The 27693-nt window shown below is 57.4% G+C and overlaps 1 protein-coding gene across 1 annotated transcript; it reads left to right on the forward strand.

The window, feature by feature from the left end:
- Window positions 1-1701: 1701 nt before the first annotated feature.
- PRR35 (proline rich 35) lies at window positions 1702-25138 on the forward strand. Its single transcript, XM_056336564.1, has 3 exons — window positions 1702-1773; window positions 20444-22155; window positions 23196-25138. Exons 2-3 carry the CDS (start codon window positions 20534-20536, stop codon window positions 24127-24129), a joined length of 2556 nt encoding a protein of 851 aa, XP_056192539.1. The 5' UTR covers window positions 1702-1773; window positions 20444-20533; the 3' UTR covers window positions 24130-25138.
- The last annotated feature ends 2555 nt before the right edge of the window (window positions 25139-27693 follow it).

The raw sequence follows: 27693 nt of genomic DNA on the forward strand, positions 1-27693 counted from the left end.
TCCAATTCCCCATGCCTGTGTTATCTGGAGGTGGAGGGTCCCTTTCCCATGTTAGGCTGCGAGCATACCCAAGGTTCCAGAATTGTTTTGATTTAGTAGTGTAGCACAATGATAATTTTTTTCCCCAAATATTTTTTAAGGAGGTAGAAATGCAGGTCAGAGAAAGGTACAGGTTTGCGGGCAGGGTCTTGGACCTTGTGAGCACATTGCCAGCCCAGCCAATCCAGGGAAGAGAGCAAACCAAGTTTATAATGAAAAATTCTTAGTTTTTGAACTTCAACAAAATACAAATAAAAAGAAAAACTTTTAAAAAAGGAAACACCATATTCATAAGAACAAGAACCCATAATTATGGACAGGGACACTATTCATTGGTGCTGCACATGACCAAGCCCCCCAGAAGTCAGCATGCCCCAAGGAAGACTCTAGGTCTGGGGGGGACATCGTTACCTTGGTGTCCCCTTTCTGAGGACAGGCTTGTTCGGCAGGGAGGCCAAGTCACCCACATAGCTGCTGGGAGTGCCAAGCCACCGTGCCGGGGCGAGGTCTCCTGTGCTGACCCAGAGACAGTGCCTGGGGTGTGCTTTCCCCAAGGAGCTCCACTGGGAATGCCCTATCCAAAACAGGACCCTGCTGTGCCCCCCTGGCTCCCAGCCGAGAGGCACGGAAGGTGAGCAGAGAAGCAGGACTTGGCGCTTTGCCATGGGATGGTGGCAGCGGTACCAGGGGCTGAGAAACCACTGAGTAAAATTTGGTAGAAAAGGTGGTGAAACGGAGATTTCTGCCCACAATCTGCAGCCCCTGCTCCACACACCCGGGTGTACGCCCGGCTGCTGGGGAGGATGGAGATGGAGAAAAGGGAGGAAACTTCTCTGTTCCCACTGGAAAAATGTCCTCAAACCATCAGGCACATCTGGCAAGGACCATAGTTGCAGCAGCCTCCTGCCTGTCCTTACTGTCTCCACCACGGCAGTGGCTGGGACACCCGCGCATGCCTGACTGTGCCATCCCCTTTCCCTTGGACGGGTGAAAGGGGCTGCGCACATCCCGAGCACCGTGCAGAGCAGCTCCTGGCCAGCACCCCGCTCCAGGAGATGCCATCTCAGCAGCTTTGCATCAGTGTGGTGGCCCTGAGGCCCCAGGACCCAGTCTCTGGGCATGGATCCAGAGGGTTGACTGGGAAGCCCTGGGAGCACACCGTGCCTGCCCAGCCTGGCAGCACCAGGGGCATTACTGGGGAGGGAGAAATATTTTGCACTGAGAGCGCTGCGGATGAACAGCGGCGTTTGGAAGCGAAGCCGTAGCCCCTCACCTGCTGGGTGTTGAGGCAGGCACGGGATCAAGGCGAAGTCGCCTTCACATCTCGCTGGCCTTGAACAGCAGATGAAAGGGGCCACTGGGAGCCGGGGAGAACAAAAACAGAGAGCGGGGAAAGTTCGGGTCAGGCAGGGATTTCTGGCTGGTGTGTTTTCCACCGAGAAATTCTCTCTGCCTCTTTCATGATGATGAAGATCCTTTTAATTTTTTTCTTCCCCCTTTCTCCTCTCCTTCTTCTTTTCCCCTTTCGCCAGGCTGATAGCTGGGAGCCGCGGAGCATGTGATGCATCTTCCATATAGGGGCAGGAGCAAAGCAAGACCAACTGATGGACGCCCTAGGGCCAGACTTGCAGACAATATATAACCTACTGCATGATCTAAAACGCTTCCCACTTTCACAGAGTGAACATCAGGCAGAGCAGAGCGGCGGCGAGGGAAGAGGAGTCCTGCGTGCAGGTAAGTCCTGGCCACCTCCTTCCCAGGAGGCTGTCCCGGGGAGGGGGAAGGTGTGAGGGACCCGCTCCGCTCCCACCAGCCAGCAGCAGTTGTGCAGGCAGGTGGGATGGGGCAGTTATTAGTGTTATTCCTGGGGATTTTTTAACCCTTTTTGGTGCCAGTGGTACCTGTGCAAGTCGGAGTTCAGGACAGCGGCCGGGTGCTTGGGAGATTGGGTCTAGCAAAGCCCAGCCTCAGCCTCCCTGCAGACATCGATGCTACGAGCTGAGAGCATCCCGAGCCAGCCGCGGGTTCCCTCGCTCCTATTTCTTGCTGTCGATGTCTGCCTGGGCTGCGGGCAGTGCACGGCTCCTGCCTGCCTGCTCTGAGGCATCTCCCAGCCAGGCACCATCCCGTCCCAGCTGGCCCCAAGCGGTGGGGCTCCCCTTGCCTTTTACAGAGGAGCAAAAAGAATTATCAACCAACTTTAAAAAACACTTTTCTCAGCCTGCTGCCATCAGTGCTTGCCTGCCTTCACCCTCCTGTGTTGGAATTTCCTTTGCAAAGGAAACTGTTCCCAGCCAGGGCTGAAGGGGGGACGTGGGCTGGAGGCAACGCGGTAGCAAAATGCAAAACAAAGCGTGCTGGGCGAGTGCCTGGCTGTACGTGTGCCTGTGTCTGCACTTGTGTGTATGTAGGGGGGGGTCTCTACAGCCCACCTGCTGCGGCTTTGCCTGTGCCACATACTCGTCCTCATGGTGGGGAACAGACTTCGTGCCTGAGATAGTTTGTGTCCTGCTGAATGGGAAATAATCCTAGCAACAGCCCTGTGCTCCCTGTGGCCACGCAGAGTTTACAAGAGTTGGCGTTTTTTCTGGTTTTCTTTGGGGTATCAATTGTGTCTGGTGGTGATGTGGAGACTGAAGAGCCCCAGCTGTATGTGGGGCTGGGAACCTCTGTGAACTCCCAGACACTTGGGCGAGCCCCCCGTGGTCCCAGGCAAATCAGGCATCTGTAATTGTAAATGGATCAAAAAGGGATAAAATCATTAAAATGAATGGTTTGGGGTATTCCTGCTTATAAACCCCCGGTGAGTGCAGAGATGATAAAATTTCTCCGTGTGTGCAAGGGGGAGGCCAGGCTGAGGATGCACCCCTGTTCCGTGCCTCAGTTTCCCCGTCTGTGCATTTCACTCTCCCCCAGTCCTGCCTGTCAGCCCCATGCAGTGGCAGCGTTCCCTGCGGTCCCCCTGGGCATGTACGGAGGGGTCAGCCCAGGGGAGCAGCTTTTCATCGGGGCATCAGAATCCAGCCACAGATTGTAATCAAGATTATAATTAGATGAGGGGACTCAAAGAACCTGCAATGTTAAGTCAGAGGGACCTCTGTGAGCAGTGCCAGCTCTGCGGCAAGGTGCGGGTGGGAGAGGCAGGGCTGTGTCCCCACCACACGGGACCTGGATGGGGGGACACCCAGGCAGCACCCTGCACCTTGCCCGTGGGTGCCAGGGCTCCGGGCACGGCTGGAGCGGCCGATCCGGAGGGCAATTGTGTGTGACCACATCGGATTACAGACCCAGGGTCCAATGCCCCCATGACACACGGAGCCAGAGAAGTGCCCGGGGGGCTGGCAGTGATGGGCAGGGAGCCGGGGGTCTGTCCAGGTGTCCTGCCATGCAGTCGGTGATTTAGGCCAAACTCTCTCTGCTGCCACAAGCTTTTCCTGGGCAAGGCGGGGGGGGGGGGGGGGGGGAATCTGATTGCTGTCAGCAGCTCACCGTCGCCAGGATCAGGCAGTGAGGAAGAGCTGGCAGGGGCTCGGGGAGTCCCCTGCTCACGGCTTGGACCATGTCACTGGGAGAGGAGAGGACACCAGCCAGTGGCTGCTGGCAGTTGCCTCCCCCCCGGCTCAGGGAAGGCTGATGGACCTTTGAACACCTTTCCTTGTGGCAAACACTCTCAGATTTGCCCCACTGAAGTGAGGGCAGTGTGAGCCCCCCACCCCCCATATCCCCCCAGCTTTTCTAAGCCTCCTCTTCTCTCCTGCTGAGACAGCTGTGCTCAGCTCCCCCTCTGCAACATCCCAGCCGCAAGCAGAGCGTGGGCTGTGCCAGGAGGTGCACACACCACAGCAGTGGAGCAAAATCAGGCAGAAGGGTGGCAAAGCAGGTACTGCCGGGTGCCCCCATCCCGGTGCCCACTGGCGAAGCCCGAGGTGCTCAGCACCATAAGCTGGTGCCCAGCAAGAGGGAGAAGCAAAGATGTCAGGGATTTTTTCCCCCTTGTGAGATCAGATCATTCCCATCTCCCACTGCTTTTTTCCTCACCACTTTTCTCCTCTCCCACACTTCCAAAATGTCAAATTTGGGACAAATTTCAAGGCACTTTTGGCCAAGCTGAAGCCTAAAGTCAGGTCTGCCCCTTGTCCCAGACCCAGACTGGTTACAGCTAGCAGAGCTGCCTTTGGTGGCAGGGACATCAATAGCATAAAGCATCCACTCCAGCGCCATCCCGTCATGTTCCCGCTCATGATAAGCACCATCTGGAGAAGCTTTTATCTCTGCAGTGCCTTGCCATACTTCAGGCATCGTATCCTGTGTTTCTCGGTGGCACCTACAGCCCCACACAGCTGCGAGGGCACTGCCAGTACAGGGGCACCAGCCCTGCAGGGACCAGAGCTGAGAGCAGGACCCGTGTCCCTCGTCTCCTGCCAGCATCAGTGCCTGTTGGACACAGAGGTGCCCTCAGCTTGCTCTTCTTGTGCCAGGAGGTATGCTTGGTCACCCACCTTGGTGCTTGGGCTGTCATCTGCGTTTGGCTCGTTATTACTTGCAATTATTATTATTTCTGATCTGCCAGAGCAGAGCGGTACAGAGCTATGGGGCGGGTGGGTGGGTTGATGGGCACAGAGAGCAGAGCCGTTGCTGTTCTACAGATCCTTATCATGGCCCTACAAAGCTTGGGAGAAGCATCCTTCGGATGTGGGGAGAAAAAGGCCTGACCCCATTTCTGACATGCCATGTCGCAAGGAGCACGCTGCGAGCCTGGCTGGAGGGAGCCACAGACAGGACAGGGACTGCAGAGGCATCCTCTCGCTGTCCAGCGTGGGCTCCTCTCCGGGATGCAGGCAGCTTCCTGGCTGCATCAGCCACCCCATCCCGAACCCGGGGCAAGCACCGAGCCCTGGGAGCGCCGGGAAGGGCTGGCAGAGGCAGCGGGCTGGCACAGCTGTGTGGCTTTCAGAGATACTTGATCGATAGCTTCTTCCTAACACTCCCCCATTCCCCCAATCCCCACATGCATTTTTCATGCTAACCCCTCCTGGGCAAAGGCTGTCTACGCAGGAAAAAGAAAGAAAAAAATACAAAACACAACAAACTACAACCAAAATCTACTGTTGTTTCTCTGGTCCCCAGAGCTTGTTTTAGTTTAAGGGCCAATCTATAGATTCAGGGCTGGGAATATCTTTGCTCCACTAACAAAGAAGCATGAAAAAGCTCACCGGGGCTTTTCTTAAGCCTCTTCAGGTTGGCCCAGAGCTGGAAAAGGCTGGGCTCTGTACAACGAAGCTGGGTCTAATGGTACAACACCGTCTGGGCAAGCTGGAGAGGCTGGGAAAGGGAGCTAGGCTCCCCTGCAGCTCTTCTTGGGTTCACAACCCTCCCAAGACATGCTGCCATGAAGTGGATAGCAATGGGGGCCCACAGCTACCCTCCCCGGTGTGCAAAGGGTCTCTGGGGCTCCTCGTATGGCTGCAAGTCGACCTACATGTGCAGAGCTGAGTCTGTGATCCCAGGCCCTTGCTGCTGGGAAGCCCAGAGGACCCCTGGGCTGGTCCTGCCTGGCCCCCCAGGAGAGCAGAGCTCAGGTGAAGGTTTGGGTATTTCCCAGAATTAGGAAAAAACCTGCAGGGTTTGGGCAAAGGTCAATTTTCAGAGCAAACCTCTTTTTCTGTCTCCTGTTGTCTGTGAAGGATATTCCATGTTGCTGCCCATTTTTGAGTGGCACCTGGAGCATCCCGCAGCCCATGCTCCACCAGCGCTCCCATGACTGCCACCACTGGTGCCAGCCCAGCCCATACAGGGATGCTGAGAGCCCCATGGCCGCTGCCTGCCTGCCAGCCTCCCCTGGGTGAGGGCTCGGTGTTTCTTGGGGTCCCTCCAGACCCACACTCACCACTGCACCCCGATCACCCCACACCAGACGCAGCATGAGCTGCTTCAGCCCCATTACCTTGGGAGCATGTCTGTGCCTGTGACACCCGGAGCCAGGCCCCTCTCCAGGGGTTTTGCAGCAAGGAGACTCCAGCAGCATCACACGTGCTGTCTGCATCCCAAAATTCCCATTATTTTGTTGTGCCAGGGCTGAAGCTGAGGGCACTTAGCCCGCACACAGCTCTCATCGCCCTGCAGCAGTTTTTCTGGTCCGTAAAGAGCCCAGCTGGCGTGGGCAGTGTGCGGGCAGCTGGAAAGCATCCTCCCTGCAGCCCTCCCACGCACCTCCGCGGCCGAGGCATCGGGGATGTGGTCACACCGAGACGCTGTGTCCAGGGTCCAGCGACGGCAGCGCTCCCCGCTCTGATGGCGAAAGGGCACAGGCCAGAAATAGAAGGGGGAGGAGGATGCTGTGACCTTTCCAGCAGCCGATGATGAATAAAACTTTCTGGCTACCTGTAGGAAGGCAAGGGGAGCTTCATTATCAACTCATCAAAGGACCAGCAGGATGGTGACTGCTGTGGGGATTCCTGGAATGAACCTGCCAGTGCCTGGCTCTGGCGGTTGTGCAGCTCCGGATACACAGTGGGCTCCAGCCACGGCCAGGAGCTCTCAGGATGCCTGTGGAGCTGAGCAGGGAGGGAGGAGGGGATGGTGGCTGCCACCAGCATGAGCAGGAGGGCAGATCAAAGCCACCTCCAGGTTCCCCGCCTGCTAACAGGCTCCAGGGGCTGCTCCTCTTGGGACATTCCTGTGCCAGTGCCGGGGCGGTCCTGGGCAGGAGGGGATGGGACCCCTCATGCTCAGCTGTGTGCACAGCACTGGGGGGTCTGGATCTGAGAGACCCCCAAAGACGTATCAGCCAGGGCCTGCTTCCGCCCCTGTGCACAGGGGGACATCCAGAGGCAGCAGGGAGTGTGGCACTGCAGCCATCCAGGGTACAGGGTGCAGCCTGTCCCCACCTGGGCACTCCACCAAAGGGCTCAGAAATGTCTCCCCCAGCCCCACAGCAGGAGACACCTACAGGAGGGCTGCCCCCATTCCCTCCTCTTCCTCCCGCTGGGTGCAGGTGCCAGTGCCAGCACCCTCGGATGGAGCGGGTCAGCCATGGTCCCCCCTCCCCAAGTTGTCTCCCTGCTCGCTGACCCGGGTGGGGGGACAGCAGCCAGCTCCCCTCAGCCCCCCCCTCGCAGATGGCATGGGCAGCCAGCACAGGTGGCCCTGCGCCTTGGCAGATTGGAGACGGCTGCCTGCAAAGCGCCCAGGAAGGGCTGTGTCCCTGCTACGGCTCGAGGACAGGAGCAAAGCCAGGCCCCCCCGCCATGGCACAGGGGGTGCAGAGCCAAGGGGGACACCGAAGACAGGTCTTCAGGTTGCTCTGCTGCTGTGCCCAGTGCCAGATCTGGCTCTTTGGCGCTGGCACCAGCGCCCTGTGAACAGAGGATGCTGCCAGGTAACAGCGAGCTGGTGGGTCAACAGCGAGAGGGGACACAGGGTCCCCCGCATTTGGCTCCAAAGAGGTGAGCCGGGCCAGAGCATCAGGCAGTTTGGGGAGGGTCCAATTTTAAGGAATTGCATTAAACAATGCCATGCAGGGTCATCCCGACGTGGCTGTCTGGGCCGAATCCAGCATCTCACAAGGGGGTTCTCAGGCTGCAGCTGCCCCTGGTCCTTCCAGCCTGGGCCAGTGCTCAGGTGGTGCCAGACACCAAAACTAGGTGCCCTGGGGCTCGCTGTTGTAGGAGAAAGGGACCTGCAAGGGGAGAAGGGGGCACCCGGGGTCTGAGTCACCCCCACAGGGGCTTCTGTCTCTCTCCACGAGTGAGAGATTCCATAGCACAAGCACAGGGTGGGGATGATGGTACGAGCTCCAGGGCATGGGGTGGGGATGATGGTGGGGCTGTCCCAGCTCGAGGTGACCCTTCTTGCGCTGGAGATGTGGTTCGGGAGCTGTCAGGGCAAGGGTGGTGGCTGGAGCAGGTAAATGATTAATGCCGGAGAAAAACCAGGCTGGCATCCTGCCCATCACTCCTCGATAGGAAAAGTTGATGTTGGGAGGGGAATTTTCAGAGGGCTGGAGCAAGGAGCCAGCCCCGAGCCACGCACGCACCCAGCCCCAAACCAGCCTCTTGCCGAGCATGTTCTCCTCCAGCCCAGCTGGTTTTGCTCCCAGCCTGCTCCGTCTGTGCACATTAAAGCTTTTTCTAGGTCTGAACTGCTTTTGGCAAGCCAGGCTCCTCCTGTTGGCCTATCCTTCTCCCCACCACCCTCCCCATGGCTGGCTCCCCCCCACCCGCTCCCGTCTGGCTCCCGCTCCCCCTCCCCGGTCGAAGCCCTGCCAGGGACATGGCAAATCAGCGAGAAGCCTGCGGGGCAAATCGGTACAAATGAGACCAAGCAAGAGGGTGGGGAGGGACGGCGAGGGGGGGGGGAATGACTCCTGGGTTGGCGCTTCTGTTCCTGAGTTTGATGTTTCCTGCAAACAACCCTGTAAATGCTCGGGAGCAGCTTTGGATGTCACCTGCCCCCCACCTCAGTGGGGTTAGGGAACGCTGGGTCTCGGCTGGGGGGGACAGCCCTCACCCTGCTCCCCCAGCCTCCCCGCAGCCTGCCATCCCCGAGCAGGGACGGAGCTGGGACAGGAAAGGGGGCCGAGCTGTAAGTCCTGACATTTCAATCTGTTTTGGGGCTGGATGGGGTGGGCAGGGGGTGGAAGGCGCTGGGGGAGGCTGAGGGTCTCACTGCATGTCTGGGCGGGGGAGCAAAATCCCACCAAGGAGCTGGAGGGGAAAACATTCCCCTGGTTAAAAGCTACCTTCTCCTGTCAGTCTTGCACTCCCCCCAAATAAAAGCCCAGCCGTCCCGCAATGCCCGGGGAAGCCCGGTGCCATGCTGCAGCCAGGAGCTCAACCAGGGGCAGGAGCCGGTACCCGGGCAGGGGATGTGCAAACTGTGGGAAGGGGCAGAGGAACCACTGGGTGCAGGGACGCGATCGTTTCCAAGTGATGCTCTTTGGTCCAACTCGCCAGTCTCTTTGCAAGCCTTGTAACTCCTTCTTATTAAAGGCGCTCGGCACCAAGGAGGTCATATGGGGCCTTTCTGCTTGGGTTGCTCTCCTAATGACATGTCCGATTGCCTTCGCTGGGAATTTGCTCACGCGAGTCTCTGACAATAGGAAGTTTGTGGTGGATTTTGGATGGTTTCCCCGTGACCGTGTGGTGGGTTGCAGAGGTCTGACTTTTCTTCCCACTAAAAATGAAGCAATGTGTTAGGAAGCAGCCTGGGCAGGCACAGAGCGCAGATTAATTTTATCGTATTTACCTCTCCCTGTTTGTATAATAATCAAGAAGAGCAATGGTTTTCTGCAGGCTTGGAGATGTGATAAGTATTTACAATTGTGAAAAAGAAATACAAAAGGAGGGGAAGGGTGAAATTTAGCAGTAAGACAATATTATCCATATTACCGGTAATTTTTTTCCCTCTAAATCCTTCTTAATGGAAATGAAAATTAAACTGAGCTGATGAATTGTTGGAGGAGATTAGTTACTAAAATGTGTAATGGTGTCAACTCACACATCCTCACACCAGAGAATGCATGTTTACAGTAATTTCAGGAATTAACTCAAGAGGCCATGTAATGAGGAGTAGTTCACAGCAGTCAGAGCTGTCTTATGAAAAAAAAAAGGCAAGGAAATCATGTCAGTAAGTCCCAGATGTGGATCATGGTGGTGGCAAATCCTGGGACACGGATGGGGAGAGGTTTTGGGCATCTCTCGGGTGCTGCCTGCACGGGGTCCTGCTCGCCCACCCCCACAGGGACGGTTTGGGCTCCCCTCTGTGACAATCCCGGACAGGAGGTTGTGGATGTGTCACCTCCTCATCCCCTTGGGTCTTTTCACCCTTTCCTGGAGCCCCCCAGGCACGTCAGAGCCCTTCTTGACCCAGGGGTGGTTGGGGGGCTCTGGGTTTGAGGTGGGGGAGGCAGCGAGCGCAGGCAGCCCCGGGACCACCACAGCGGCTGCTCCGGCACTGCTGCCCGGCACGCTCCGCTGCAGGGTCACGCACAAGCGTGGCTGCCCGGCCATTTCGTGTGGTCCCGCGGCACGGCACAGGTTAACAAGCTGCCTTCCCCGCTTTATGCACCAGCTAATAACATCCCTGCGCAAAGTCCCGGTGGCTTTGCCTCCGGCCGTCATTACTCCTCCTGGTCATTCCTTGGCCACTACAGACCTTGCCGGGTGATTTCGCGGCCGAGCGCTACCTGCCCACTCGGCATCTCAGCCCCCACCGTCGGCAACACCCCTGGGCTCCCTGCAGCCCCAACAGTGCCCACGGAGCGGGGCCGGGGGCTGAGCCACTCTGCCTTTTTTGGGGGAGCAAAGGAGCTGGAAAGACAGGGAGCAAGACCACCAGGCAGCATCACCCTGAGAGCCACCTTGAACTGCATTTTTAAAAAAAACAACCCACCAACCAAACACCCTTATCAAGAAACAGGCAGAAGGCAGAAGCGCATCTGCTGCCTGCAGGTGAGCCCGCAGCATCGCAAATGTTCCTGCCCGAGACTAAAAACGTGTTTGGGAGGGAAACCTGCCTGCAAAGCAGCTGCAAAGAGGAGTGCTGCCTGGCTCAGGGTTCCGCTGGCCAGCCTCCTCCCAGGGCCATGTCCCTCCTGCTTCCCTCCTCTCTGCAGGGAGCTGGTTCTCCCCCAGAAAAGATCGGTTTCTTCCCCAGAAAATATCAGTTTCTCTCCTGTGGGTGTCCCTGCCTGCCGGCCCGGGGCTAGGGCAGCCCCATCCCTGGCAGGGCCTTCTGGCTGGTTCAGCTCCTGCACCTTCACTGGAGTCGATCCCAGCCGTCTCTCCCACTCCGCAGTTTCCCCACTGTTCCCAGGCTCTCCCAACCAGCAGCAAACCATTTCCCCTTTAGTTTTTTTATTTAGCAGGTGGAGTTGCTTGTGCCTGCCTAAGGATGGGGAGGGAGAAGCAGGGGTTGTTCCTAATTGGGGCCGTTCCTAATCGGGGCCGTTTTGCAACGGGTTTCGAAATGGGATGGATTTCATGGATGCAGCTGCCAAACTGTGGTGCCGCAGTTCTGCACGCACCACTGCCGAATTGACACATCAACACCCTCCAGTTTAATTTATTTAATTTTACCTTAAATACACCCAGTCCTTTGCAGCTGGCAGTTTCTTGGTGGCTGGTTAGACCTTGCCCTGATTAAAAATTCTCCCATGTAGCTGCATCCTAAAATCGCTGGTTGGAGTCAGTGCCAGGAGCTGGCAGGTGGGAGCGGGGATGATCCCAGTCACCCCAGGTGTGGGCACAGCGTTGCAACAGCCCCCCTTTTCTAGGGGTGGTTGAAATCACTGCCCCGTCTTGGCTGTGTTGTGGCTAAAAGGAGACCTGTCCTCTAACCTAGGGGAGGGGGCATCTTTTGGAGGTTGCCCTGGGAGAGCCAGGATCCCAGCCAAGAAGGAGAGGTGTACAGTGCTTGTGCCAATGTCTGTCCCCTTCGACCTGCGGTCCCCACCCCTGCCCACCCCTGCTCCCCCTGGGCTGGCAGGAGGGACCAGCAGAGGGGAGGGAGTGAATGAGTGAGTCTGCGAGCGGGTCTGTGTCCCCAGGGTGGGCTGAGGAAGGTTCTTTGGCTGCATGGGGCAATCCCAGATGAGGGCTGGGTGGCTGCCACCGGCAGGGCTCTGCTTAGGAAGTCCCCAGGGACGCTGACCCATCTCAGAATGTCCCAAGAGTGGGACTTGGTTGTGGGACAGCCAAGCAATCCCCCAGGCGTTGCTCACTCCATCCCATGCTCTGCTGAGATGTGCAGAGGTTCCTGCAGGGACACAATGGTCCCTGGCTCAAGATGCCTTGTGGCAGAAGCAGCTCAGATGCATCAGGGAGCACCCAGGGTGGGCCAGCCTCATCTCAGTCTCTGGGGAGGCTGTGAACCAAGTCCTCCTTAAAGACCTTTCCAGCCTCATGAATGGCAAGAAGGAGCCAGGGTGAATTTACCAGGGGCAAATCATGCCTTAGCAACATGACTGCCTCCTGACAGGAGACAACTGGCTGCCTGGACAAGTGGAGAGGAAGGGATGTTGCTTTTATGACCTTAGCAGAGCCCGTGACATGGTCTCCTGCAGTATCCTCATGGTCAAATTGGAAACATAAGGACAAGATGGGTCAAAAACTGGCTGGACTGCCAGGCTCAGTGGGTCGTGCTGAGCAATGCAAGGTGCAGCTCCTGGCTGGAGAAATGGGCTAGTGGTCACCTGCCAGAGCTCAGCGGAGCACAAAGTTCTGCATCTGGGATGGAGCAACCCCATGCAGCAGGGCATGTCTGGGGCCAACTGGCTAAAAAGCAGCTTTGCAGGAAAGGAGCCGCATCCATCATGTGAGCAGAGCCAGAATGTTGTCTGCTAGGGGCTGACCCAAGAGAGGAGAGGATTGGAAAGACCCTGAAGAAAGCAGGAAACTTCAAATGGGGATGTGAAGACACAGATGGGGAAGGCTGAGGGAAGTGCCTGTGATGGCCATATGCACAGCTGCTCTCCTGCAGCAAAGGCAACAAGGTAAGTGAGGATGCAGCAATAGACACATACAGGAGCAGAAGAGGGTTGGACTGCAAGGGAGGAGGTGGGCAGGCAGAGCAGGAGTGAAGACTCTCTGCCCTTGTCCTCAAAGGATTTTGGGTGGATTTGAACTGGAATAAGGTGAATTTTCTAGTTGCAAGATGGAGACTGATTTGGTGGGGCAGAGCACCTGAGCAGCCAGTAAAGGCACAGCACATACATCATGGGAGAGAACTCAGGATGTGAGAAAGGTTATATCAAGATGGGAACCTTTGGCAACCTTTGGTGTGTCTTAGGAGACACAGTAAGAGCTGGGGTCTGTTAGACCAGCAAAAGCAAAGCAGAGGAGATCTCCTTCCTTTCTTATCATTCCCATCCCCAGTGCATTTATGGAGTGTGAACTGTACAAGGATAAATGGAAAGCGAAAAGGAGGAGAACATTTAAGTAGTGACATGGAGGAACTTGACTGCAGTGGATTCAGAAGGTTGTGGAGCCTTCTGATGGGACAAGGGGTGACAAAAAGCACCTCATTGTGCGACAGAGCTTATAGCTTTGCAGGGGAACTGGCAGGGTGCATTGTGTCCATACCAGGCTGGGGACCTGTGGTGGTGATGGGGCAGAAGAGGTGATCTGTGTCATCTGAGTCCACGCTGAGGACCCTTGCTCACACGGCTTGTTTGGTGATGGGAGGAAAAGGTGGATTTGGGGAATCAGCAGAGAGCTGAGCCCCACACTGCCTTGCTCAGAGTGCTGTCTGTGTGCCGCAGCACATGGGAAGGGGACGGGCCCGGATGACAAGGAAGGAAGGAGCTTCTGGAGATGTGCCACTATCCCCAAAGGTCTGCCACAGGTGGAAGGCTGAGAGGGCATCTCCCAGGGCAGGCGGTCAGAGGCAGTGGGATGCCATCCTGGGCTGTCAGACCAGCAAGAGAAGGAGAAACCTGTAAGTGAGGAAAGAAACTTTGGAGGTCATAGAAACGGGAAGAAGTTAGGGAAATTTTTTGTGTGCAGCATATCATGTCCAGCACAAAGGTGACTACACCAAACACCCTTCCAGCTCCTGGGAACAAGAGAAATAACTCTTTGGACCTCCAGGAGCCCTGCACATCACTGGTGTGACACAGACTTTACTGCATAGGAGGGCTGGACCATACCTACCTATTCCAGCTGCCTGCACTTCTTAAGCCCCTCCAATTCTCTTCAGATGTTCATCCTCTTCCCCTGCTCACTATGCCAGCCTTGGACATCATCTCCCCTGTGTACCTTTGGGTCCAGCCATGCTGCTGACCCTCCTGGCTTGCACACAGCCACTTTCCCCTCTATCCAGCTGCGCATTTTCACATGGAGACTGATGTTGTCTCCACAGGTTTGGAGGTCTGTTTGCCATGGAGCCACTGACTCCACACCTGGGAGCCTGTGGTCTCCTGGGGCTCCATTAGCAGGTAGAAGTGGAGGTGGAGGAAGACATAGGAAGCTCCTGTAGTGGGACCTAGGCACAAGCTTGTGTGGGTGGTTGATATAATGTGGAGAGACAATCTTACATCTCCTCACCAGGACCTGTCTCTTGCCCTGAAGGGCTTGTGGCAGGAAAGGCTGTGGGAGGAAAAGCTTTTGCGGTGGAGGACCCTCACACCTCTGGAGAGTAGCCTGGAGGCTGTGGCGGCCTGATCTCATCTCTCAAGGAGCCTGTGAGTGGTGTTGTGTGTGTCACAGGCAGAAGACAATGACTCCAATCCAGTCACTTGGTTGAACGCTTGCCGCCACGTGTGCTTTTCATAGGATGCTGGGCTTGCCCCGGGGAGTCTTCAGGCTAACTGAGATCCAGGGACAGACAGCTGCTTTCTGGGGATGGAGGCGAGAGGCAGAGGAGCTCAGCAGAGGTGAGAGACGTAGAAACAGCTCTTGAACATGTGCACAAAAGGGAGAAGATTTTGACCCCAAATGAAGGAAGACTTGTATGCGTGAAGGTGCTGTGGCTCCAACGCGCAGCAGGAACTAAGTCCATCACCTGGCCCGAAGGACACTCCGAGGCTGGGCAGGTGACCCTGGGCAGCCTGCGCTTCGAAAGGCAGCAGTGCTCTTGGAGATGGAGCCACCTTATGTCTGGGCTGGTTAGGGATGGGCTACAGCCTGGCTTTGAGTCTGCAGACCACAGGAGCCCTCACCAAAAGCTGCCTGTGAAGGGAACGTAAGCTTTCCCAACCAGAAAACCCAGATCCCTCCAAACACTGGAAAACTAAAGGCTGGGAATCCAAATGCTACCAAATTTTTAGACCATGACCCTGACTTCGGCTTGCCCCCGGGATGTGAAGCACATGGAGACGTGCAACCAGTGATGAAGAACCCTCTGAGCAGCAGAGCTGTGCTGAGCTATGGGATGTGGGTTGCAGCCTCTGGGCCTCACACGCAAAGAAGTGGCGGGTGGGCAGAGGTGGAAGGACTGGCAGTTTGGGGTGGGTGGGAACCCCCCACTTTTCTGAAGATATTATGTGGCTCTGGGAAAAGAGAACTTGGTGCAACAATTGAGACCAAGCCAGAGGAAGGCACACCTTGAGGTGGGAATAATTTCAAAGCTGCTGATGTGCGGACCCCCAAAGGCAGAGGTGGCAGGGTGGCCCCCCACAGTCACTTACAGGAGCAGTTCAGCACACAGCTGCTACATGGGGTGAGGTTTGGGGGGTGCAGAGCTCCCAGGCCCCACCAGCCGGGCTCCCCTCCTCTTGCCGAGTGCCTGCTGCTTTGCCATGGCCAATTGCTCTCATCCCAGCCTCCAATAAGCGCTTAAAAGCTCAAATCACACAACCCCAGGCTATGAAAACAAAAAGGGACCCGATACCCGCTAATAGCCAAGCAGCCCCTGCGGCAAAAGCATGTAGCGTAGGGAAAGTGGTTTGAATTGATCAGCAGCTCCCCGCTGCCACCCGCTCCCCTCCCTGCCATGCCTGGCTGGCTGCTCCAGCCTCGGTGCTGGTGAAAAAGGGACAAAACCCCAATGGGGAAGCACCAGAAAGAATGGGAGAGTCCGGGTAATGGGAGGAAAGGGACGGTCTGTGGGGTTAGTGTGAAAGCCCATAGAAAAGCTGCCCTCCCCCTGCTCCCCATTGTACTGTCATGGCTAGCATGGCCATCAGGGCACCATGCTCCCTGGGGTGGCAATTGCTGCCAATGAATACCAACAGCGGCATCACAGAGACTGGCATGATGCTGGGTACCGGGAGCATGAGCAACCTGGACAGCCCAGAAGGAAGCAGCTGGGTGGATGTAGGTGCAGGGAAGAATTGTCCCTGCAGTTGGTGCTGGACATGCAGGGGACCAAAAATGAATTCCCACCTGTGCAGGGTAGGACGAGCTCATGAGAGACCACTGGAGCCCTCAGCTGCAGGACAAGGTGCAAGGCAGGAGGTTCATCCCTCCTGAGTGGAGAAAAACTGCAGTGCCTTTCTTGAGCCCCTTCCTCCATGCCATGTCCTACAGCCATCTGGGAAAGGTTGAGGGCAGCCAATTTCCATGGGAGCGTTGCAGCTCCCTGGCAGCCTACACGCAGCGTTGGAGGACTCGGAGGACAGCAGCAAAGAAGAGAGGACATCAGTTTGAGAGACAGGGTCTTTGTTCCAGCCAGAAAAACTCTTGGGGGTCTGCAAAAGCAGATCAGAACAAGCTCACAGTGGCAGAGCTTCTCCGATGGACACACACGGTGCAGAAGACACATCTTTGAACCAGACTGCTGTACTTCAGCAGAGCTTTTTTGTCTCTCCTTCCCTGGGGCAGTGGGCATGGGTATGCCTCCCTGCAGGGGGGAGGCTATGGCACTGGCTTGTGTCCATATGGGAAACCCACCGGACCCAGCCCCTTCCTCCAAGCGGCTGCCATGGACCAGGAGGAGGCTCAGGGAAGGGGAAGAGGTCTGGGAGGGTTTCAGCTTCAGCCTGGAAAGTAGACAGTGAAGCAGGGGTGTGATGGTGAACCATGTGGCTGGAGGGTGGACAGGGACCGTGGTTGCTGCTTCCTTCAGCCCAAGAGTTGGGGGGGCATCAAACAAAACATGTGGGTACCAACAAGCCTGGGAAGCTGAAGGATGAAGCTGTGTGGTGTACTGGGAATGCTCTGCTGCAGGATGCTTTGGGGGCTGAACATTTCCACAGCTTCAGGAGCAGCCCGTGCGGATTCGCAGCGGGGAGGGCCACTGCTGGGTGCTGCATGCAGCGGCACCTGGTCCGTTGTAGGGATGCACTGCAATGGCTGAGGGGTTAGGAAAACTGGAGCAGTAATATAGATGCTTGCCCTATGTCCTACTTTTGACTATTAGAGACATGAGCTAGATGGACATTTAAGACGATGCAGTTCAGCTGCCCCAATGGTTGTATGTGCTTCCCTGCATCCCTGTGTCCAGAGCGCAGGCTGGGACTGGGATTTTTTAAGTACTGGAGCACTGGGGACTGCAGATCTTTCTCCTGGGTATCTCTCCCTTCTTCCTTCCCTTTGTCTCGCCCTTTCTTCTCCCCTTGCCACTCCGCTCCCTCCATCTGACAATGCCCCCCTCCCCTTGGCAGTCCCGGGGAGGAGAGCAGGGATGCTGCAATTCCCAAGCACAGGTGCGCGGTCCCCGCCGCGCGCTGCCCCCAGGCACGGCCCCCACCGCCGCAGCTGACAGCCCACTGGAAATAATGTGTTGTGGCAGAGAGAGACTCAGCAGACCACGAAGATCTGCTGGTGCGGGAACTGCTCAGCAACCAGGAGCTGCAACGCCTGTCTCCCGGCTCCGCAGGGCCTGATCCGGCTCTGGGGATGCCTCCCCTCTGCCGGAGCCTGCCTGGCTCACATGCTGGGCACTTTCCCACCCTCTACCCTTCTTTTTCTTTGCTCTTTCCTCTTCTCCCTTGCTGTTCCTCTCTGCATCAATAGGGAGGTGGAAGCAGCCAAGCTGCCTGTCCCCACATCCTGCCGTTGCCCGCACCACCGGGCACAGGAGGGGAACAAACGGCATTTGCAGCAGTGTTGGAGGAGGATCAGGTGTGCAGGAATGGAACAACCAGTTCCAGTCTCCCAGCAAAGATTTAATCTGCCTCTGGCATATAAACAGCAAATGTTTGTTCAACTGACCTGCAAACAGGCGGTGTGCATCGCAGTGGGGCCAAGGCACCCGGCTCCCCACTCAGCCGCTCTTTGTTTTTTCCCCTCTAGCAGGGTGGGCTTGCGGGGAGATGGGGCAGGGGACCAGGGCACAGCCACATCCAGGATGCTCGGGGCACCCCAGACTCAGTGGCTGGAGCCAGAGAGCGATGCTCAGAGGGACCCCATCCTGCACAGCTGCTGCTGCATCCCTTCTGCTCCCCTGAGCATCGCAGCGTGTGTGCAGAGCTCTCACGGCTCACAGGCGTGACGCATGCAGAAAGTGTCTGAGGGCTCAAGGACAAGCATGTCCCTCCGGGCAGCTGGTCAGGCTGTCACTCACCACGGTGAACCTGCAGGCAGGAGGCCCCGAGCTCTGCCTGCGCATCCCACTGCAATGGGGCAAATCAGCCTTGGCTGCTGCAGGTCGGGTCTGCACCCCTGGAGCTCCCTCAGAATCCCAGCAGACAGGGGCACATTACAAGGGGACGTTTTTGCCTATTTTCTGCAAGACCGGATCTTAGTGGCAGGGTCAGCTTCCAGCTCAGTCGACGTGTGGGCAAGCAGACACCTGTCCCCAAACCCTTCCTGCAGCTCAGCCTGCCCTGCAGGCTCCTGTGCTGCACTGGGGAAGCCACAGCATGGCTTGTTCCCTGTCCCCACCGCAGGCAGGAGACACTCTGCTGTTTGAAGACAAACCTCAGGAGGAAAGTGGGAAGGGTCCTACACAGGCAATTCCCTCTCCTGTCATGCAAATGCTCTCACCATGCTCCCAGGGGAAGGTGATGCCCCTTGGTGCCAGCGGTGAGGAGGGCGGGTAGCACAGCACAGAGCATCCTTCAGCCCAGCACAGCCACCACCTGGCATAGCGCTGGTGGGACTGTCCCCGGGGCCACCGTCCCTGCAGGGCACACAGAATTCCAGGCTGCAGCCAGAGCAGGGACGTGTACCCAGAGGGGGATGTTCAGGGGAGGAGGCACAGGGCTGTGGACCTGTGGGGTGAGCAGCCGGCCCCAAGGGCCTGGGCTGACCGAGGGGAGCTGCCTGCAGCGAGCATGCAGCCCAGCCCCAGCAGGTGGGGAGCATCATGGGGCCACACTGCAACCTCCTCCCAGTGCAGTGCTGCTGCCACACGAGCCCCTTCCCTGCCCATCCCACTCTCATCCCAGCTTTTCATCCCTGCTATGCCAGACACCCCCGGGAGCTACAATGCCCCCACCCAGCCCCCTGGGGAAGCCCTCCAGGCCATGTGCAGAAGGATGCAGGCTACTTCTGGGCTGGGCACACCCCAGGCAGGTGGGGAGCAATGCCCATTGCAGGCTGTCAGCTCCTGGAGCTGCTGCCTGGACCTGCCCCGGGCAGCTGCTGGTCCTGGCTGCCCAAAGCCGCAGCATACCCCAGAGCACAGAGACGGACTCTCCCTTCCCATCCTGCAAAACTCATCTCCTCCCCAAAAGATGGGGAGCAGATTGTTTCCCTGAATGGCTTCAGCTGCCACATTGGTGGCAATCTGGAGATGCTTCTGCCCACTTCTCCTTCCCAGGCTGTGTATCCCCACAGCAGCCTGGCTGCAGGCTCTCCTGGGGTGGAGCTCTGCCTTGGGACCTGCTGCATGGGGGAAGGATTTAGCCCTTGAGAAATGAACCTGACCCATGCAGAACAAGCCCTCAAATCTGCTGCCCTTCCCAGGAGAAATGCAGGGTGTTTTCTAATGGGGAAGAAGCCAGCAAGTCCCTCCAGGGCAAAGCAGAGTCTGGAGGGCTGGCGCAGGCGCGTGCATCAGTGTTGGTTGCCCTGCGACTGCAGGAGATTGCTGCTTGGCCATCTGTGGGGGAGTCCAGTTTCGTAAGTGTGGATCCTGTGCAGAACTGGCTCCTCTGGGAGGCGAGGAGTTGGGGTGCTGGGCTCCCCTACCTGCTCCCACAGCAGGTGGGGGGACGGGCACGACCTTGCCGCCATCCTCAGGGAGGCTGCAGTAGGAAGCATCCAAGGCCAGCCCTGCGTCGGGGGACTGTGGGGGACATTTCCCAGACGTTTCAATCTTGGGGCAGACACCTGGAAGTGGGGAGGTGTGTTTTAGCCGAGAATGGTTTTCCAAGTTGGATTACCTGTGTCCTGACATGGGACAGGGTCAGCCCCACGCAGCTGGGGAGGCAGGACTGCCTTTCCAGCAGGAACGTCAAGTTCAGGGCAGCTGGTCCACAACCTCTCCCCATCCAGTCTGTCCACCCGATGGTCCTCTGTGCACCATGACTGCACATTCACATGCGGGGTTCAGGCATCTACATCTGGCACCAGCTTTGGTGCTTGAGCTTTGGAGCATCTCAGTCGGCTCTGGCACTGTGGCAGCCCAGGAGCTGGCAAAGCTGCACAGGTCAGTGCCCAGCGCAGCGTCTGGGGCTGCTGGTGGGTTTCCCTTTTGTTCCCTGCCCTCAGAGGGAAAGTGGTGCTGGATGGGCTGGGACTACCCTGAGGGAGTCTCCAGCTGGGCAGGGAGATCACCAGGGTGCTTCAATGTCAGCTCGAGGTGGTTTAGCTTCAACGCCTTTACCATGTTTGTTTTCCTCTTGCTCTGGGGTGGTTTGAGAGAAGAGGGTTAATAACAGGGACAGCACATATGGGCACACCAATAGCGTTCGGGTAAAAATTCCATCACTGGGATTGGTTTAAATCCCAAACACTGGAGCTCAGATGGAGGTCCCAGCAGCTCTGCTCCCTGGGACCAGGAGGTGCCCGTGGAGCAGAGCCATCTCAGGCAGCTGCAGGCACAGCTCACCAGCTCCATGATGTCCTTCTTTCAGGGCACACACTGGTTCCTGGAGAGCTGTGGGAAGATTCACGTGCCGTGCCCTTCCATTCCCACAAGGAGTCACCTCCAGGCACCTGCCACCATGTCCAAGGACGATGTCAGCTGCAAGCTAACCTCGGTCTACAAGCACAAGGAGAGGAAGCCAAAAAAGCCTCACTACATCCCAAGGCCATGGGGCAAGCCATACAACTACAAATGTTTCCAGTGCCCCTTCACCTGCATGGAGAAGTCCCACCTCTACAACCACATGAAGTACAGCCTGTGCAAGAACTCCCTCTCCCTCCTCATCGAGTCTGACTGGCCCTACAAGAAGGGCAACCTGCTCCACCCGGAGCTGCGGCTCCTGCACGCAACGGAGACCCCCCGCCTGCGTGGGCGGCGGGACGAGCAGGAGACTTGTGACTCCTCGGCCACGTTGGGAGGGTCGGTTAGGACCAGGCAGGCCTCCAACAGGGACAGCCACGAGGACAAGCCGATGGCAGGGGTGGAGATCCTGCCTGGTGAAGGGGCTGGTGAAGAAGGTAGCCAGTTCCAAGAGGAGGAGGATGATGTCTCTGGCCTGTTGAGGGAGATGGATGCGGGGGAGAAGAAAGAGAAAAACGAAGAGGCAGGTTGCCAAGGTGACCCAGCTGAACCAGAAGTGAACGCTTTGGTCTTCGGTTTCAAGAACAAGAGGGACAAGCCTTGCAAGGAGGTGGAGCCTGACTTCATCATCACGGATGTCTTCTCCCTCAAGAACCACGTCATGAAAAGCAGGGAAATGGCCTCCCCAGACCTAGATGCTAAGCCAAAGCATTGCAAAGTGCCAAAGAAATGCCTGGCCAGCAGCGGGATCCTCATGGAGCAGTGGAAGCTGGTGGCAAATGGGCAAAGGAGGAACACACCTGAGGTCTCCCCACCTTGTACCGACAGCAACATCATCCCATGCTACCCCCCTCCTGCCTACAGTGACTACCACGAACCTCAGGGCCTCAATCTCTCACTGCTGGGTATTAACTACCCGTTAAACCCCGGTCTCTTCTCCTACCTGAGCCCCACCATGACCAACAGTGCTACGACACACACGCACTTGGCTCAGCTGCCCTTCCTGGCCTCCACAGCCCAGCTGATGCACCCACATACCTCCCACTTCCAGCCTCTGCAGAGCCCCGACCGCTCAGCCTTCCTTCCCCGCTTCTACTACCCCTTGCTCTTTGAGCACACCTTCGGCTCCACTGAAGGTAAGATGTCCTCCAGCAAGCCAGAAGCCCAGCAGCTGGTGGGCTCTGTCATGCCCACGCCACCCCAAGCCAAACCTCCCAGTGAGCCAACCAAACCAGGGCTGCTGAAGGTGCCCGTTCTGAAGACAGGTTTTCCTTGGTCCAAAGGTGTCAGAGAGGAGCCCGCTGCCGAGCTCAACCACCCTGCCATGCTGGGGCAGGAGGAAGAGGAGAAATGGCTGTCCCAAGAGAAGGAGAGCAACCCAGCTTTGGGCCTCAACAACCTACGCAAAAAAACAGCCACCGACATCTACCAAAACATAGTGGGGGTGAAGGATGGCGCTTTTGCCCCCAGTGGTGTCCGGAAGACAGAGCTACCGGTGGTGACCTGTCTGGAGACCAGCAGTCCTCCAGGCAGCTCCCTGAAGAGGAAGTTCACTGCCAATGGGCTGGATTTGATAGGACCCGAAAGGCTGATGCCTGGAAAACTCAGCTACCAGAGCAGGTAAGGTGCCGGTGGTCTCTCTGCCTCTTCCTCACATCTGGTTGGCCCCAACCATCACCTTCACACCCCCTCGTATTACTGATCCCTCCACTTGCCCCTAAACCATGAGATGAGTCTCCAGGGGCTGGGCACACTCGGGGCTGGTGGTTCATACCAACACCCGCACAGGGCAGGGCTTTCTGCCCTCCAGGAACAAAGGACCTACCTACATAGCCTTCAGGTGTGTCCAAGCCCACGGACTATGGTGGGACCACTTGCCGTCCCTCGTTTTCCTCTGTTTTATACAGAGCGAGAAGCAGTGTGGTGTCTGTGCGGTGTGGACCTGTGCTCCCCAGGCACCAGGAAACCTCCCACATCCCAGGGTTGTTGGAACAATCATTGCCTATTTTTAAACACACATTTGCATTCCTCTGATTTGCCTTCTGGTTTCAAAGCCCAGAGGGAGGCCCCCATTTCCAAACATTTCCTTTTACCTGGGGCTAGAAATGTGCACAGCTCCTTTCAACAACATTTCAGTCCCTCTCCTGGTTGTACAAGTCCAGCTGTAGCTCCAAGAAAATGTCACCGTGAAATCCATCACTTTTGGCACCCAAAGGAGCTTTCTCTGGAGAAGCTCTCCATGGTTTTCCATCTCCACCTGCCTCTTCCCTGCTCTCAGGCTGGCTGCAGAGATCCCCTGCAACCGAGCTTTCAGGAGTGTGGGATGGTCATTTCCATCAACATTCTCCAGTGCTCCAAGAGGAAAGAGAACCCATGTTTGGCTAGCTGAGGTGGGATCACTTATCAAGACCACCTCCCCAGACTGGTCTCTCCCTGTGTTAGTGGGTGTCATGAAATAGGCCGTGTCAAGGTCCATCCCCCTCCTGGGAGAGCAATGCCAGGGCAGGTCCAGCAGGGCTCTGCACGCTCAGACCAAAGCCCTTCCTGGAAGGACCTCCCGCTGGCAGGAGCCCTGGCTGACTCTGGCAGTGCTGTCCCTGGACATATGCCCAAGGATTTTCCTATCTCTTTCCCTACTGATTGTATCCACTTCTCTGCAGTGGTTCAAGGGCCAACCCTGGCCACATCCCCAAGGCCCTGGACCACTGGCACATGGAAGTTCTCACTGGCCAGCCTGAGGAACCGGAGAGGGGCAATGACACTGAAGCTCTTCACTCTGTGGGTTCTGGCCTGGACCATGGCCTCTGCAAGCAGAGCAGACCCCAGGAGACTTCTGCCACCATGACAGACTCTGAGGCCACAACCATGCTTATTGGGGACCTGTCCAAAACCTTAGAGGAGTACCAAGAGGTGGAGAAGAAACTGTCTGATCTGGCAAAGGAGGACACCCCCGGGCAAAAAGAGCTGAGGGACCAGCTGGTCAAAATCCGAAAGGAGCTCTACCACATCCACCAGGCACTGGAGAAAGCCAACAAACCCCACGAAGGGCCTCTGGACCTCTCAGTGAAGAGATCCTCTGAAGGTCTGGAGAAGGTCCAGCTGGCCAAGAAGGAGGCCTGCAACATGAGCCTGGGCAGTGAGAAGCTCCATGGCAAAGACCAAGGGGCCCTCAACAAATGTGCGGCCACCGGGGAGGCTGGAGATGGGGAGGGACTGCCAAACTGCCTCCTTGAGGCCGAGAATAAAACCATCGACCTGCTGATCAAGATGAGCCGTTCTGAGAGCCTCCGGGCGTCCTCCTCCGAAGCTCACCTGGGTGCTGTAATCAAGGCTGAGGTCCTGCCGCTCACCATGCCCCTGGAGATGCGGCACGTGATGGAGCCCTACTACAGCCGCACCACCAAGTGCGAGGCAGACTCCAGTGTCCTGCTCTGCTCCGATGGCAGATCCAGCACCACCCAGGGCCCTCAGCTCCCAGTCACCACCGAGGATGGACCTCTGGGCTGCCGAGCCATGCAGCGCTCCCTGTCCTGCAGCCTTCCCAGCGAGACAGACACTGTGTGTGTCCACAGCCCTCTGCATGCCGACCCCTAAGTCCACCTTGCTCAAAAGCTCCTGGATCTCACTGACCACCTCATTCTTCACCTTCCTTGTGTTCCACCTCTCCGCTCCCCCTCTTCCCCATGGATGAAAGCCTAACCACTGCCTGGCTCGGGCCATGTTGCGTGGGGTCCCAGCTAGCTCCCCCAGCTGACTCCACAAGGTGTAAAAAAACGGTCCCTGTCCCACCCCAGCGCCAAGGACAGTGCTCCTGGGCTCTGCATGCTCCACAGCCTCAGCTCCCTAGTCCTGGAACTCCCTTTGAAAGGGAAGTCACTAGGAGGCAAAAAAAGAAACTGCAAAAACCTCCAAGCTTTCCACAGGAGGCTCAGCCAGCCCTCTAACCAGAGACACTCAGGGACTTCAGCAGCCCAGCTCCCACAGTCTGTGGGCTGTGGGGGGACCACAGAGAGGGTATCTGCAGGGCCAAGCCTCAGTCCAGTCTCGGCTGTGCTCAAACAGGCTGTGGCTGTCACCTTGTACAAAGCAAAGACGTGGTGGCTTGAGGGTCACAGAAGAGAAGCGGATGCTCAGCTGGACTGACCCGGAGGCCGAGCACTTTCTCCACTGTGGAGACATCCCCCCAGCCACAATGACAAGATGACACAGGAGCCACCTTGCCACAGTGACACATCTGGGTCCTGAGCTCTCCCACCAAGGGCATTTGCCACGTGTGGGGACTTGTTCCTGCCCATAGGTCCCCCAGCGTCCGGCTCCTCCTTTTGCCTTTATACAGAAAGACCTTCCCTCCCGCTGCCCCGATGGCCTCTCCCCATGCAGACATGATGCACATTCTTCACAAAGGTCCCAATCCTGCAGAGTACAGCTCCCATGAGCTCCTGCCCACTGGTCCTAATCCCCCAAATTATGACACATGAGACAACAAAATGGGTGAGACGATGCTGCCACAAGCCCCACTGCTGAAGGGGCAAAGACCCTAAAAACAACTGTGAAGGGACAAACTTGGCCTGTCCCAAGCTGGAACGATGCTGAGTGGTCCCCCCTCAGCTTCTGCTTGCAGGATGAGCGCTGGCCTTCCCAAAATGTCACCTTGTCCCCATGCTCGGTGGGGGCTCTGGCCTCTGCCGGGCAGGCTGGTACCCACCGCAGGGCAGTCACACCTCCCTGTCCCCCACCGCCCTGCTGAGCAGCATTTGCTCTGGCTCAGGATCTCCCCATGCCTGGGCCAGGATTTCTTGGACTCCTTCCCACTGTGCGGGTATAATGTGCTCTCCTCAGCCTGGAAAAGCCAGGCAGCTTTTCCTCTCCCAGCCACACTCCCTGCCTGGGACATGGTGGGCTCTCCTGTTAGCACCCAGGGCCTTCACCAACTTGCTGGTGGCTTGTTCTTCACAATGAGAAGAGCTGAGATGGGGGTCATGGGGGCAGGAGGGCAGGACAAAGACAACATCAAGAAAAGCCACAAATCAGGGACCTACACAGCACAGCCAGGGAGCTTTAGATGCTGGCTCTTCACTGGGCACAAAGCGGACAATCCTATGGCGAGTGACAAGCCAGCACGTGGGACCCGGCACTCCCAAGTACTTCGATGGGCCCAGACAACAGGAAGAGTTGGCTCTTCCCACATGATTGCTTGCTGGACAAAGCTTCCACATCATCAAAGGGGTTTATTTCTCACTCAAGGACTTTGCTTAGGGTACACAGGCATGCACAGTTATTGGTCTTTTTAGAGAAAAGTGTGGGGAGGGACAGAGAGATGCTCAGCTCAGCACCATAACCCTCCTGAGCCAGCTCCCAGTCTTCCTGATGGGCCATGGCCTGCTGCTTCCCAGCACAGCCCTGGCCCCACAAGACCCAAGTGAAGTTCATGAGACGCAGCCAGAACAGACCCCAGAGTCTGGGTGCAGAACCCTCGATCCCAGAGCCCAGGGGAGGTGGCACTGGGCCCTTCTTCCTGGGTTTGAATAAATGCTGTGGCCTTGGGATGCCATAACACCATCAGCACAGCAGCCCCCTCCAGACCAAGCACCTTGCTTGCTCTACCCACCCCCAACAGCCTGCCAGTCTCTCTCCAGCCTCTTCTGCCACCCTGTGCCTCTCTGCCACCCTTTTCCTCTCTGCCATCCCATACCGCTCTGCCAACCTTTTCTGCTCTGCCACCCCATGCCCCTCTGCCACCCTACCCTCCCCAGCTCACACAGCCCTGGCAGCCGCCACCCCCCCCTGCCAGCACCTCCCCATCCCTGTACCTCAGGGCTCCCCACTCTCCCCCACACCAGCTTCTCTGTGCATTTTCCATGCTGGGACCCTCACCCAGCGCACAGCAGGGCACCCACAGGCACAGCCAAGAAGCTGGAGCCCTGTTTTCCCATGACATCCTTCCCTGCCCACCTGGCTGTTACCTCCTCTGAGGAACAAAAAGACATGTAGGTCCCACCACCCACCAGGGAGCCCTACCTCCTCCCAGCCCCGAGCATCGCACTGCTTTTCTTAGGTGATCCCCATCTGAACCCGGGCACCTTGGAGGCCCAAGACACCAGAGGGGCAGCTGAGCTCTGTGACCAGCAGCCCTGGGCTTCAGTAGGAGAGCTGTGCCCAGACCACCAGGCAGTGCTGCCTTTCACCCCCTTTTAGCTGATATATTGCCTGCACACCAGCCACCTTTCCCTCCCCAGCCGCTGACTCCCTCCTGCCACCCCAAGCCGGGATGCTGCCCTGCTCCATGGTGCCCACGCTGTGAGCCAGGCACCTCTCCCACGAGCCGAGCCAGCGCCAGCAGCCCTCGCCACGTTGCTCACGGTCTCCCTCACCTCCGTAGAAAGCCAGGGGGCAAGTGGAAGGTGGAGGCTGACCACACAGTATTTATTGTTCACAGTTTTACGAATGTACAAAACAAAACCAAACCATTAAAGGAAAAATCTCCAAGCGGGAGGTGCTGCTCTCTGCTTTATTGTCCTCTCCGGGAAGCCCTGCCTGCTCTGGCCAAATCCATCATCACCAGGGCCACCCTGCCACTCCTCAGCCTTTGCACCCTGTCCCCAGGTGTGCTGGTGGCACCCCACAGAGGGCACGGCTCCCCTCTCTGCCCTGCCATGGCTGTCCAGGGCAGTCTCCTGCCCAGGGACTCCTGTCTGAAGGCCAGCAGGATGGGACCTTCAGGAGGTGGCTGAGCTGGTGGCACCATTCCAGTTGAAAAGATGAAAGCATTTACCTTTGCATTTAAATAATGGATGGGAGTTGAACTACCTGGGTGGCTTATCCAGTCTGCAATCTGCACCCTCGGGGGCCCTCAGCCCACTCCAGCACAGGGCCCATTACACGGCTATTTGGTCACCCTAAAGGCATCTGATGGCGAGCCATTACCTGCCCTTTATGGTAGAACCACCCGATAGCCATCTTCCTTGGTCATGGTTGACCAAAGTCCCCCTACTTGCATGTCCCCCCACTTTTCTGCCAAGCCAAGACCAGTACCAATCGACAGCTGGAGGACCCAGCCAAATCCCTCCCCTGCCTGCCGAGGCCAGCAAGCCCCCCTGCTCCCAGGGCTGGGGGGACATGGGGTCACAGCAGGTCCCCAGCACAGCTCGGAGCCCAGCA

This window comes from Falco biarmicus, chromosome 4, assembly GCF_023638135.1.
Source record: "Falco biarmicus isolate bFalBia1 chromosome 4, bFalBia1.pri, whole genome shotgun sequence".
Classification (NCBI taxonomy): domain Eukaryota; kingdom Metazoa; phylum Chordata; class Aves; order Falconiformes; family Falconidae; genus Falco; species Falco biarmicus.

Bases quoted from the DNA above. Each gene is read 5' to 3' on its own strand.
- PRR35 (XM_056336564.1), top strand. From the start codon at position 20,534: ATGTCCAAGGACGATGTCAGCTGCAAGCTAACCTCGGTCTACAAGCAC. The intron at 22,156-23,195 runs GTAAGGTGCCGG...ACTTCTCTGCAG, and splicing joins AAACTCAGCTACCAGAGCAG to TGGTTCAAGGGCCAACCCTG.